General features: G+C 41.6%; 1 protein-coding gene across 1 annotated transcript; it reads left to right on the top strand.

The window, feature by feature from the left end:
- Window positions 1-3,414: 3,414 nt before the first annotated feature.
- LOC310649167 (vomeronasal type-2 receptor 26-like) lies at window positions 3,415-14,681 on the top strand (the record flags this gene model as incomplete). The annotated part of the gene is made up of 5 exons (XM_083377475.1): window positions 3,415-3,693; window positions 4,195-4,749; window positions 6,193-6,420; window positions 13,077-13,203; window positions 13,780-14,681. 5 exons carry the CDS (start codon window positions 3,415-3,417, stop codon window positions 14,679-14,681), a joined length of 2,091 nt encoding a protein of 696 aa, XP_083233601.1.
- Between the last annotated feature and the right edge of the window lie 311 nt (window positions 14,682-14,992).

The following is a 14,992-nucleotide window of genomic DNA, read 5'->3' as shown; positions in this document are numbered from 1 at the left end:
GGATGACACTCCCGGTGACGATACGGCCCTCTGTCTGTGCACCTTCTGCCATTCCCCACCATCCTAGGGATGGGACGTTTGTCAGTACGCCACTGGGTGTTATCGGCGACTGGTCCTCGTTGTACGCCGTCGCGAACGGCCGTGGGCCTGGCATGCGTTATGGTGGCTGGAAGGCGTGCCTTTCCCGCACAACCATAGTCTCCTCCCTCCCCCCTCCCTAACCCCACAAAAAACTTAACTAAGAACTTAATCAGGGGCCTCTTGTTGGGCTTATGCTGGAGGCCCCTGACCCTGCCTGGCCATCTCTCAGAGGCCCAGTGGTTGGGTCCGTCATCAAGATTGGATGTGATGCAGGCGGGTCGCACCCAGGAGAGTGGGGAACCCCTGAGGGCGTGCAGTGCTATGCTAGAGTATTGAACGAGCATAGTCACAGGTGGATCCGGGAAGGCTGTCCCCCGGATGGTGAATTTGCAGGAGGGTCGAGTCGGGTAGGTGCGTATCTGGATCGTCGCCCTGCCACTGCCACTTGGCCGGGCGAACCCCCAGAAGCAGGCCACTCCTCATCCTCTCACGATGGGTTGTGACTCTGCTTCCGGAGGTGGTCCAGAACGTACTCTGGGTGAGGCATACCCCATAGAGCTCTCACCTCTATGGGGTAGCAGGTGTAAGGCCCAGCCACTCTGCCACTGTGGCTAGCACCCAGGCCCGTTATGTCCTGTGGGGGAGAGAATGGGCAAAGATGGGTGAGAGTGGGCAGAAGGCAGGATGGAGGGATCCATTAATTGGCGTCAGCTCCGGTGGTTCAGCCGCCCCAAACAGTTCTCTCCCTGATCCTCTGGGCGTTGCTCCCGGCCTATTGATTGAGGACCGTCCAGAGCGTGGTCTCCCAGAGGTACGGGAGTCCCTGGTGTCATGCCCCTGGTGTTGCTGTCTCCGATCAAGGTGTCTCGAGGAGGTGGCTCGGGCCGTCGCCTCCATTGTCCAGCGTCTCCTTTGGTGTGAATCTTTCGGAGGCAGCGCCGTCCAGGGGCAGCCCACGGTGGTCGAGACGCCGCACCGCTGTTACTAGCGTCTCTGTCAGGGCCTCTGTCAAGGCCCCTCGGAGGACGGTCGACCAGGGCCCAGAGTAGCTGCCTCACCGCCCATGTCTTCGTTGCTGCCGCTACCGTTGTAAAGCTGGTCTGCGGCGTCTCCTTGAGGATTGTTGCAACGGCCGTAGCGGTACAGGGGGCGGGTCGAAGATGCCGCGCCGTCAGTGCTACCGCCGCTGTCAAGGCCCATGGGTGGCGAACGACTAGGCCTGGAGAAGCAGTCCCGGCCGCGGTCGTCCTCGCTGCCGCCTCTTCCACCGCCCAGCTGATCCGTGGCGCCTCCTCTGATCCTCGGAGACGCCGCCGCTGCCCGTTGCTGCTGCTGTTGGTTTCGTTGCCGGCGCCTCCGCCGCACAGCTGATCTGCGGAGACGCCACCCTTGCCCGGTGATCGGCATCGGAGGAGACCGCAGACCAGGGCTCGCTGGGCTCTCACCGCCGAAGATGCCGCTGCCACCCGGGAGCCGGCCAGGGGCAGAGCAGAGCCTTCGGCCCCTCCTGTATGGCTGCGAGGGCTGCCGTGGTCCAGGGCTGTCGTGGTCCAGGGGCGGGCCTCTCGACGCCGATGCCGTCGCCTCCGCCACCCAGCTGGTCCAGTTGGTCCGCGGCGTCTCCGTCGATAGTCCGGAGACGGCGCCGTCCCCGGGAGCCGGTCAGGGGGCCGGGGCAGAGCAGAGCCTCCGGCCCCTCCTGGATGGCTGCGACGGCTGTCGTGGTCCAGGGGCGGGTCTCTCACCTCCAGCTCCGCCGATGCCTCCGCCTCTGCCACCCAGCTGGTCCAGCTGGTCCGCGGCGTCTCCGCTGATAACCTGGAGACGCCGCCGTCACCCGGGAGCCGGTCAGGGGGCCGGGGCAGAGCAGAGCCTCCGGCCCCTCCTGGATGGCTGCGACGGCTGTCATGGTCCAGGTCCAGGGGCGGGTCTCTCACCTCCGGCGCCGCCGATGCCTCCGCCTCCGTCACCCAGCTGGTCCAGCTGGTCCGCGGCGTCTCCGCTGATAACCTGGAGACGCCGCCGTCACCCGGGAGCCGGTGGGGGGGCCGGGGCAGAGCAGAGCCTCCGGCCCCTCCTGGATGGCCAGGGGGGGCCTGGAGACGCCCCGCCGCCACCGCCATCGCCGTTGCCAGGCTCCCTGGATCAGCGACCAGCCTGGGGGCTTGAAAATCGCCGCCGCAGCCGCTGCCGTCCTTTCCGCCGGGGCCTCCGCCGCACAGCTGATCGGCGGAGGCGCAGCCCTTGCTCGGCAGTTGACAAGCGGCAGAGGCAGGGCGGAGGGTGCTGGCTCCGTTTATAACGGTCGCCAGCGACCCAGGCGGCGGGGCAGGGATGTCCTGGCACCCCTGCAGTTGTTTCGGGAGGCAGCGGGCGGCATAGTTACCCAGCTCATTTGCCCGAAATTCTTGCCCCACCCCAGGGGTCCATCGACGTCCCTGGGGGGCTCCTGGGGGGACGCCTTGATGTTGGGGGCTACGGAGCTCTCCCCAGCGCGTCCGCCATCTTCGGAGCCGGCAAAAAAAAAAAATGTCCAATCTCTTCTTAAAAATCTCCAGTGTTGAAGCACTATAACTTCTGGAGTAAGTTGTTGTGGAGCATCCATTGATTAATTGTTGCTACTATCAAGAAATTTCTCCTTAGTTCTAGTTTGGTTCTCTCCTTGATTAGGTTCCATGCATTGGTTCTTGTCCTGTTTTCAGGTGCTTTGGAGAATAGCTTGATTGCCCCTTCTATGTGGCAGCCCCTTGAATGGATAATATGATATTTGAGTGTTCACTCTTGGTGATTCTATGGGCCAAGTCTCTCCACAATGTCAGGTCTTGCATTATTTGAGTTTTTCTATGCTCTGGCTGGTGTTGTCAACAATAGAATGAAGGTGCTAGCAATGTTGCTCCTTGTGTTCCTGTTCTTTATTATTTGCAAAATACTTGCCATTGATTGTACCATACTTGACGGGAAAGGAAATTCATTAATAAGGCTGCATATTAGATAGGAAGGGTAGCCTTTAGAAATAGATTCCAAGCACATTTCCTGCATATGAGCTATATAATGTTTCTTTCCCAAGATAAGTTATGGCAGTAGATAACATGTTTTTCATTAGGACTGTGGTTATGTAAGGGTTTCAGAGCCTCTTGCAACTATTGCAGCTGACTTTCAGCACATGTAGCTTGAAGTGGTTGCCTCTCAGTTAATTGTAGGTCTGGTTCAATGGATGACTTTGAACTTCATGATATTCAGTTTCATAGCTTTGAGCACACAAGTACTGTAAAAGAGAAGGATAGGAGACACTTCAGTTAAAATGATAGTTTTTATTGCAGTTCTCTGCCAAAGATGTATCAGCACATCCTTGCTTTGGTGTTTACTGTCAAGGAGATCAATAGGAACCCCGAACTCCTACCGAACATCACACTGGGTTTCCACATTGTGAACAACTACTTCCCTGCGAGGATAACTTATAAGGCAATGCTGAGCTTACTTTCCACACAGCAGAAGTTTGTTCCCAACTTTACCTGTGATTTAAAGAAAACATTTATTGCTGCCATTGGAGGACGTATGACAGAGACCTCATTCATCATGGCCACAGTTCTTGCCAACTACAAGATTCCACAGGTAGACACTTTAGATGGCTCCCTAGAAAACCCAATTTCTTTAATTCCTTCCAATGTCAAAACACCTTTAGGCGACTTTCCAGAGTTGAATTAAATATTTAGAAACTAAGGAGTCTTTGTAATTGTGCCCAAACATTGAAGATTACCAAACTCATGTTGGCATTGAGTTTCAAAGAGGTTGGGCCACTACAAAAATTACTCTTTCTTTCCTACATGCTACTTGACTCTTTTCAGGTAGTCAAACTAAAATACTTTTGTAGATCATAAATGCCTTGCTTTCAATCTTGTCCTTGTGTTTAAATGTTTTCACACTCAATTAAAATGGGCTCAGAAACAGATGGACAACCCTTTTAACTAATATAATACTCTATGTATATAAACTGACTGCATAATTTCCACCAACACTTCAGATCTGACTTTCTGACTTACCTATGATGAATATGAAACCCATTTCATATTCTTATATAATTGTTCTAATTATTTGGTATATATTGCCTTTCAGCTTGCCTATGGAGAATTTTCTCTAATACATGGAGAGAAAAACATATTTCCATCTTTGTACCAGATGGTTCCGAATGAAATGCATCAATACACTGGAATTATTCGATTACTTCAGCATTTTGGATGGAATTGGATTGGGCTCTTGGCTATGGATGATGATTATGGGGATATGTTTTTGCAGAAAATTGAACCGTTGCTTTCACAAAACAACATTTGTTATGCTTACATACTTCGAACACCCAGGAAGGCATTTCTGGAAGAGTATATACAGTTGATTACAATGGAGTTAAGTGATAATAAACTCTATATGGAGGATAAAGTCAAAGTGTGTTTAATCTATGCCCTAACTCCAGCCATGGAAAATCTGAGAACGATCATCTTTGTAGCTTCTTTTTTTTCAGGGACTCCTTTGGGTAAAGTGTGGATTGTTACATCCCATTGGAATTTTGAATCACTGTCAATTCAGAGACTTTGGGATATACAGAGTTTCCATGGTGCCCTTTCGTTCACAGTTCGCTCAAAAGATCCACCTGGATTCCAAGAATTTCTTCAAACTGTAAGGCCATCTTGGGCAAAAGAAGACAATTTCATTCAGAATTTTTGGGAGCAGGCATTTGATTGCTCATTACACATTTCCAGGATATATAAAAATAGCAACTTATTATGCACTGGGAATGAGAAGTTAGAGAGTCTGCCAACTATATTATTTGAAATGAGCATGAGCGGTCATAGTTACAACATTTACAATGCCGTCTATGTTATGGTGCACTCTTTGCATGCCTTACTCAAGTCCAGATTCAGATGTAGAAATGTAATAGGAACAGAACAAGTAATATTTCAGAATTTAAAACCATGGCAGGTATTTTATTTATTTCTAATATACAAACATTGTTTATTCAATTGGGCCATCATGTTTCCCTAATCTCAGTGATGCTACTGGGAATGATTATTATATATCATTATTATTATACCAATGAATTCTGTTGAATAAAAACACTTGCTCTTGGAAAAAAAGCTTTTACATTAGTAGTTGTATTGGAGGGATATTTCTTTCCTATTTGTGAAACAATATAACTACTAATTTTTTAAAAAAATCTTTTAAATTCTATTCTACAGAATTTACTGGGTCCACAGCCTTTATCCAGAAATAGCCATTGTTATTTTTCCTATTTTACATGTTTTACATGTTAATTTGTTTTGGATTCTAAGAGCCATCGAGAACATGGCATACTTGGAAGTGATTTAGTAGAGTTGGAAAAGTAATATATTAAGATTTATTTGTTTGTTATTCTGGATGTTAAGAAATATAGAAAAGGTAAAACCTTGTCTTCTAAGTTTGGGGGCTGGTTACCAATTGTAGATGACCTGTGTCAATGAGTATTGACCACTTGTTTGTGGAATTTGAGAAACACCATTTGAGTCTCCATTCTGGAGTGCATTCAGATTCTATGCAGCTAAAAACCTGAGGTTTTCTTATCATATCTTTGTGAATTAATTTCCCTCATGTTCTTGAATGTTCTTGCAGTCAGATATTTGTCATAATTTGTGTAACATACTCAAAAGCATTCTGCCTTAAAGATAACAACTATATTCAGTATTTTGAAAAAAAGGGCTGACATGTTAATGAACTGAAAGAGAGACACTGTGATTATAAAATATGAAATATATATGATTACAAACAGTTTGATGTGGTGGTTAAGGCACTGTGCTGCAAATAGGGATAGGTTCCTTCTACTCCTTATTAGGCACAAATCCAACTGGTCACCTTAGGCTATCATTCTCTCTCAGTCCTAGAAAGAATGTAATGGCAAGCCAATTCTGGACATCTTGCCAAAGGAATTACTGAATCTTGTTCAGACAGCAGTCAACATTGAATTAAAGATACCCTCAATCTTCCCTTGCATTTTTCAAAGCAGGAGAGTTCAGCTTCAAATAATTTTATGGAGTTGTTATCATTTCAAACTCTTGTGTTAATTTGTTTATTTTTTTTAAAATACAGTTTCATTCTTTCTTGCAAAGTATTGTATTCAACAACAGTATGGGAGACTCTATTACATTTGATGAAAACAGAGAATTGATTACAGGTTTTGATGTTGCAAACTGGATTACTTTCCCCAATAATTCCTTTTCTCGAGTCAAAGTTGGAACATTGGAACCTCGGGCTCCATCAGGCAGAGAATTAACTCTTAATGACAATCAAATTGTATGGCACAGAAGTTTTAACCAGGTGAGAAGAAGCTACAGATTCTCAACTAATAATAAAAGTAAAACATTCTTTGGAGCAATTGTCAAATAAATGGCAGTAATTGAAGAAAATCATGTTTTGGTCTTTTGGAAGCTTTCGAGATGATGACATATAACGTATTCTGCATATGCATTTGAGCATTAATATGTCCACAGGAAACTTAAGGCAAATGCTTCCAATTGTGCTTGGGGTACAAAAATTGCCAATGTAAATACAGATAGCCTTAGGCATACAACTGGTGCTGGTTCTTACCTATAAAGCCCTACATGGCTTAGGCCCGGGATATTTGCAGGACCATCTGCTGCCAGGAACGTTTTCCCATCACCCTGTGCGCAATAGGCCGAACTGGACTGATGATAATGGGTTTTTTAATTATGATTTTAAATGTTTTTATTGGTTTTAGTGGGACTTTGATACAATTTAATTCTTTTTTAATATTTGTATTCATTTGTATTTTATTGTTGTTAGCCGCCCTGAGTCCTTCGGGAGATAGGGCGGCATACAAGTCTCATTATAAACAACCTTTCAAATTTACAAGGGACTGAAAAAAAAAGCTATTTGTGACCTGTTCTCAAAGGAGAGCCTGCCGCTTCCTTTGTTGTTACATGTTCACATTTCGGGCATATGACAATTGACTCAGATTAATGAACAGTTGCAGGTGTCCCATGGTCACATAACCATGATTTGCAGAGTTTCTAGTTAGTTTTCAACAAAAAAGGCCGATTTATCAGAATTGACTTTCTTAAAAAACATGCAATTGACTTAACAATCATGCACCGCATTGTGGTTGTAAGTTGGGGACTTCCTGTAGTGCCACATTCTGTTTGGACTAATCCAAACATGTGCCAGATCCTATGAATACATAACTTTCTGCCATTCCAGGTCTTCTGCTAAAACATCCAAAGAAGTCAATGCCAATTCTGGACTTCTGGTTTGCTACCATGGCTGCTGCAGACATTTAGAAGGCAAGCTCTGTCTTTCACATCCAATTTCATATTACTGGAGAACCCTGGAAAGGGTTGAAAGTCCCTGTAGGGGAGACCAGCAAGGAGGGATCCCCGCTTGATCACAGGGGGTGGGGGTGGTAACCCTTCCACCTGATCCAGCACAGGCCTCCAAACCAGTGGATGAAAGACTGGCCATAGAAATATGGCTTGTCACCAGGTTGAGATCTGAACCCCTCCTCAATCCTAACTATTTTTCCACCTGTATAAGCTGCCTAAAATATTTTCCACCTTGTGGAAAGAGGGAAGAGAAATCCTATCTCACCCTCTAATAACAGTGGCAACTCATTATCCAGGGGAGTTCAAAATGTTGAAACAATAACCTGATTTTAACTGGATTTCTAACTTTCCAAAACTTGAGGACTAAAAGATTTACTATTTTTATTGAAGATTTGGGTTTTTACTTGCAAAAAAGAAGTAAAATTTGGAAAAAAAGATTATAAAAATCTTGTTTTTTTTAAAAAAATCCAAAACGGTATGGGCGACATCTTATGGCTAAACCTGATATTACCACCCGTTATTGTCTGAAAGAGACTTGGCTTGAAGCCTAGACTATAGATAAGACATTTTTGTTTGTTTGTTTTTTATTGAAAAGTTTTAGAATATATTTTAGAATACAAACCCCCCCCTCCTCCTCCCCTCCCCCCAGCCCTCCCCAACCCACCCCTCCCCTCCCCTCCCCTCCCCCCTCCCCGACTTCCCAGAGCTAAATACAGGGTATAAAAATACAAACAAACATAATCTAAAATATGCAAACAACAATAAAATATTAAATTCTATCGCACTTTAACTCTTAGTAAAATAACTACAAGCTAATTATACATCATATAAATCCTCTACTTATTCAAATGCTAAGTGAAACTTTTTAGTCCCATATTTATTCTGAATATAATCAATCCATCTCTTCCACTCCACAGTGTATCTCTGTTGTGATTGATCTTTCAAATATGCTGAAATCTTTGCCATCTCCGCCAAGTTAGAAACTTTTAAAGTCCATTCTTCTATAGTCGGCAGTTCTTCCTTCTTCCATTATTGCGCTACTAAAAGTCTCGTTGCCGTAATTAAATTCAACATCAACTTAATATCTATAACAGTGATATCTGTGATAATACCCAATAAAAACAGTTGCGGAGAGAACTTTATCCTTTTCTTAAATATTTTTTGCATATTCCACCAAATTTTAATCCAAAAAGCTTTAACCTTTTTGCAAGTCCACCATATATGAAAATATGTTGCGTCCTCACAGCCACACCTCCAACATTTGGGCTGACAGTTCAGATACATACTTGCTATTTTTTTTGGATCTAAATGCCACCTATAAAACATTTTATAAAAATTCTCTCTTAAATTTTGGGCCTGTGTAAATTTTACATTTCTAACCCAAATCTTTTCCCAGGTATCCATTGTAATAACTTCTTGAAAATTCTGAGCCCACTTTATCATACAATCTTTAACAAGTTCCGCCTCTGAATCAATTTCTATCAATGCAGTATATATCCTTTCTATATGTGCTTGACCTTGATCTCTAATTTGCTTTACCAAATTTTCATCAATCATTGAAAAACCAGTTTTCTGGTCCTCTTTCCATCTAGCCTGTAATTGCCCATACTGAAACCAGGTTTGTACAATCTTTTCTTCTTTTAAAATACTATATCACTTTAATACTTAATACTTTCCTCTCAAGACTTAAAATTTCCTTATATGTAGTCACATCATGTTTAAATCCCACATTTATATTTTCTATTGCATGTTTAGGTATTTCCCAAATAGGTATCTTATAATTTAACTTATGTCTATACTTTTTCCAGACTCGCAACAGAGCATACCTTAAAATATGTATCTTGAACACATTATCCACCTTCTTATCATACAATAAATATGCATGCCATCCAAATAACAAATCATAACCCTCAAGAGTTTATAATCTCGCTTGTGTTAAATTAAACCAGTCACTTATCGCTGATAAAGCAGCATCCTCATAATATAATTTAAAATTAGGCATTTTAAGACCACCTCTTTCACGCATATCTTGCATTATCTTAAATTTAACTTGTGGCTTTTTCCCTGCCCAGACAAATTTATTAACTCCTTTTTGCCATTCCTCCACGTTTAAATCCTTTTTAAGTATAGGTATCATTTGAAATAAAAATAAAAAATTTGGCAAAACATTCATTTTCACTGCTGCAATTCTTCCCTATAAAGATAATTGTAATTTTTTCTAACTATCTAATTCTTTTTGTACTTTTCCCCATAACTTTTCATAATTATTTTTGTATAACTTCACATTTGAGGCTGACAAATATATCCCCAAATATGTAACCCTTTTGACTATTTCAAATCCCGTTAGTTCTTCTAAAACAGCCTTTTGAGATACTGTCATATTTTTAGACAGTATTTTAGTTTTTTGTATATTAATCTTAAATCCAGAAACTCTCCCATATTGCATTATTATCTCCATCAATTCTACAACTGAATAATCAGGCTGAGTTAATGTAACAACCAGATCATCTGCAAACGCCCTCAATCTATAATCCTGATCTCTTATTTGGATTCCCCTAATTTTATCTGAATTGCGTATTTTAACCAGTAATATTTCCAATGTTAAAACAAATAATAGAGGTGACAACGGGCACCCCTGCCTTGTACCTTTTTCAATATTACATAGTTCAGTCAAACTATTATAGATAAGACATTTTTGACCTTGGCAATCAGCTGTGAGAAGCCCAGCTATGTTCTAAACTCAGTGATAAAATTATTTTCATTCTATGACTGTAAAGCTTTTAATCCACATCACTAATAGAACATGGACAAAGATCAGGAACAGATTTTATTTATGTTGAAAGCAATTCAGGAAAATATTCTTAAAGCCACTGATGAACTAAGAGGTTACAGAAAAGAACAAGATGTCAGTCTAGATATATGAACCCAAACTTTGATTACACCCAAAGAATTAACTACACAGAATATAATAGAAGAAATGGAGCAATCAAATACTATGATAGAAGATTCAACTGATCAACAAACACAGTTAATGGAAAACTTAGAAAAGGAATTGATAATTTTGAAAATGGAAAAGACTTTCTATATAAACCAGAAGAAACCTGAGGATCAAGAAGAACAGACCAAAGGGAAGATAAACATTTCAGGACAACTACACTGGGAGAGAAAAATAGAGAGACAATTTGTTAGCTCCTTCAAAAAAATACTGACTGGATGGCCTTCCTTATTTCAAACAATATATATAATAACAAAGGAAGATCTATACGATGATTTAAAAACATGGATATGGAAGGCGAGTTGGCAAAGAAAGAAAGCTAGAATAAGGCTGAATTGGGGAATTGATTTATTAGTAAGGATTAAAATAGAATATACTTGATTTGACAAGATACATACTTTGAACACTAGATTTTGTTATGAACTGAGATAAAGAAAACTGGTTACTTTAAAATTTGGAAGTATAAATATTAAAAGTTAAATTTGAATATTGATTTGTTTATAAAGGTTGAATGTAAAGCTAATTAAGATAAACATAAGCTAAAATATATTGATAAATATAATAAACATGTTTTTACTTACCGTATTTTCCAGCGTATAAGATGACTGGGCGTATAAGACAACCCCCGACTTTTGAGAAGATTTTCATGGGTTAAAAAGTCATCTTATACGCCAGAAACGCTATACCATTTCAGATAAATGACTGCCCAGTCTCTTCTTAAAAACTTCCAGTGCTGGAGCATTAACCACTTCTGGAGGCAGGTTGTTCCACTGGTTAATTGTCCTCACTGTCAGGAAGTTTCTCCTTAGTTCCAGGTTGCTTTTCTCTTTGGTTAGTTTCCATCCGTTGCTTCTTGTCCAGCCTTGTGGTGCTTTGGAGAATAGCTTGACTCCCTCTTCTTTGGGGCAGCCCCTGAGATATTGGAACACGGCTATGTGGACTTCAACTCCCAGAATTCCTGGCTGGCTCAGGAATTCTGGGAGTTGAAGTCCATGATCCATAAAAGAACCAAGGTTGCCTATCCCTTGACTAGACATACCCAATTCCAGCAACTTTTCCTTGTATGTTTTATCCTCTGACTAAATCCAGCTGCAACACAAGCCCAATTCAGCCCCATCTGATGCAGATGGTGCAAAGCTGCCCTTTTGAAGCCCAAAGGGGCTTTTCCTTCCACCCACCCTTTGGAATACACCCAAGAGCTGAGTTCACATGATGCACTCTTCCAGGCCAGACTCTGCAAATGGCACGCCAGAAGCCGCAACCACCGCGGGAACTCCGAGTCCCTGCCTTTCGGCAGCCTGCATGGCCAAGCACAATCTGGCTTTGAGAGCACATTTGCAGATGGAGCAGCCGCTGCATCTGGAGCCAAGCCCCGCCTGGGATGCGGTCGGCCAGGCAGGCCCGGAAGACACGCTGGAGAGCCGGGCTTGGGGCGGCCATGCCGAGGCCGGCTGGCGAGGGCCACTGCGTGGTCTGTGGGCGAGAGGGGCACCAGGCCACCAAGTACTGCTGTCTGGGCTGCCGGGAGAGATAGTGGGTAGCAGGGCATGCTCTGCTTATGCTCAGATGCCGCTTGGGTGAGGGGGAGGGGCTTCCTGCCGCTCCCAGGGTCTGGCATTTGCAAGGGGGAGGGGAAGGGGCTTAGAGGCTCTTGGGGGTGGGAAGGGAGGGTCACGTTGGAGGGGGGACTGGACTAAGGAGGTTTGAAGTTGCTTTGAAAGAATGGGGGCACTCGATTGATTTATGTACCCATATTTTCCGGCATATAAGACGACTGGGCTTATAAGACGACCCCCGACTTTTGAGAATATTTTCATGGGTTAAAAAGTCATCTTATACGCCGGAAAATATGATAGCTGATATAATAAAAATTGTACTAGCTTAAATATGAAATAATAGATATTAAGAGAAAAAAGAGGAAGTATTTGATACTGAAACAAGAGAAAATTTGGTTACTAAATTTAAGATGTTTGGAAATTAATAGAAAATAAGAATGTTATATTGTATTATTAATTAGTTGATGTAAGATGGTGAGAAATAGAATATATTCAAATAGATAAGATGTGTATTCTGAATATTAGACTTTGTGTTGTATTGTGATAATGGAAACTTTGGTTACTTAAAACTTGAAAACTAAAAATCTTAAATGTTGTTAAATATTAATAGAAAATTAAAAACTGGGGTAAACTAATTGGGATATTGATTGCCTATAAAGACTGTATGTTAAAATAATAAGGGTATGTATAAGCCAAAAATTATTGATAAATGTAAGAATGTCATTTTTATTTAATTGATTTAATAAGAATTGTATTAGTTTAAACAGAAGACAGTAAATACTAAGGGGAAAAGAGAGGGAAAATTAATATAGCAGCTTGAGACTTGTACTAAAGATACTTGTATGTCATTGTATTATTAATTAACCCAGCTGCCATGCAGCTTTTTAAATACTTACATGTAAAATTAGAAAATCAATAAAACATGTAAAAAACAAAGAAGTCAGTGCCAATTCCTTCTCATTAACTCAAGTTTTCTCATTTTCATTTTCTTCTGCCTCTTCATCCCAGCTGTGGGTTTCTGTTTTGGAAAGTTCTTGGAAAGGTATTTTATTTTCTAATTCTCTCATACCTTTTACTGTTCAGGGGCTTCCTGTTTCTGTGTGCAATGACCACTGCTACCCAGGCTCCAGGAAAAAAAAGAAGGAAAGAGAGAAATTTTGTTGTTATGACTGTGTGTCATGTTCAGAAGGGCAGATCTCTGATGAAATAGGTAAGACAAAATGACATGAGGCTTTTGACTGACCAGCAAAAATCCATACCAGTGCATCTATTTATTTGTTTGTTTGGAACAAAACAAGTAAAGACCCTCCCCCAATAAATATTGTCTCTTCTCTCACTCTGTCTTTCTCAATTTCTATAGCTTAGACAAAATAGGGTCCTCCAATTTCTTGTTCCATCTATTCCTTAAAATACCATATCAACTTGATCTATTAGTACCAAGTATTTATAATATTTATTTCTACAAACATGTCTATGAAGCTGCAAATATTGCTAGTCCAAATTGGAATCGCAAGATTGTATTAGTAATTAGCTGATTTTACAAATGAATAGAGAGGACAGGAAATACTTTTATTTGCTTTTGATTTTCAAACAACACCCTCTGTGCATCATGAAGGATCTATTCTATATTATGAGACTGATATATGTTTTTCCATTAAAAAAGAGAGAATTGCTATCCTCTCTTCACAAAATAGGTAACTTGTATCAACATAAATTGTACTCTATATATTCTATACTGATAGAAAGTTTGGTATATTGGAAGGATATCTTCTATTTTCCCCCCCAGATATGGATGTCTGCATGAAATGTCCAGAAAATGAATATCCCAACAATATCCAAAATCAATGTATCCCCAAAGTGTCTACCTATCTCTCTTATAATGAACCTTTAGGAATCCTCTTTATTACAATGGCTCTTGTTTTCTCTTTGATTACAATCTTTGTGCTTGGAATCTTTTGGATGCATCGAGAGACTCCAATTGTTAAAGCCAACAACTGGAGCCTCACTTGTATCCTCCTCCTCTCCCTTCTCCTCTGCTTCCTCTGCTCCTTCCTCTTCATGGGAAGACCTGAAAAGATGACCTGCCTTCTCCGGCAAATGACTTTTGGCATTATCTTCTCAGTGGCCCTTTCGTCTGTATTGGCAAAAACCATGACTGTGATTATGGCATTTGTGGCAACCAAACCAGGATCCAAAATGAGGAAGTGGGTAGGGAAAGGACTGGCTAATTCTATTGTCCTTTTGGGTTCCTTCATCCAGGTGGGAATTTGCACTGTTTGGCTGAATACCTCTCCCCCTTTCCCAGATACAGACCTGCACTCACTGAAGGGAGAAATCATAATGGAATGCAATGAGGGCTCAGTGATCATGTTTTACTGTGTCCTGGGTTATATGGGCTTCCTGGCTAGTGTGAGCTTTAACATTGCTTTCCAAGCCAGGAAGCTGCCCAGCAGTTTTAATGAGGCCAAGTTCATTACTTTCAGCATGCTGGTCTTTTGCAGCGTTTGGGTGTCATTTGTTCCAACCTACCTGAGCACTAGAGGAAAATACATGGTAGCTGTGGAGATCTTTTCTATCTTATCATCCAGTGCTGGTTTACTGGGATGTATATTTTCCCCAAAATGCTATATAATTTTATTGAGACCTGATATGAACAAGAAGGAATATTTAATAAGAAAAGAAACATAACTGTCTTTTTGTATACAGAGTTATTGAAACATCTTTAGATTATTGTGAAGTGTTTTGTGAAGGTTTTTTGTACATTAATTTACTTTGATAGAATTTGGAAAAAATCTACATGATCTTGATTTAACTTGATTTATAGATAAAACTTGATATGGAGAAAAAAGTCAAAGAATGGATGTATCCTATCCAGTTTAATGTGAATGATATTGAAGGAAAAGTTGATTTTGGAGCATGTTCAGGTTTTATGTGTTTTTCATAGTAGTTCATTAATGGTATAGTTTATTTGGCCAGATTCCTTCTTCAACTATATATTA

This window comes from Vipera ursinii (assembly GCF_947247035.1).
Source record: "Vipera ursinii genome assembly, chromosome: Z".
Classification (NCBI taxonomy): Eukaryota; Metazoa; Chordata; class Lepidosauria; order Squamata; family Viperidae; genus Vipera; species Vipera ursinii.
Note: the sequence above shows the minus strand (reverse complement) of the source record. Positions and strands in the feature narration are given on the sequence as shown.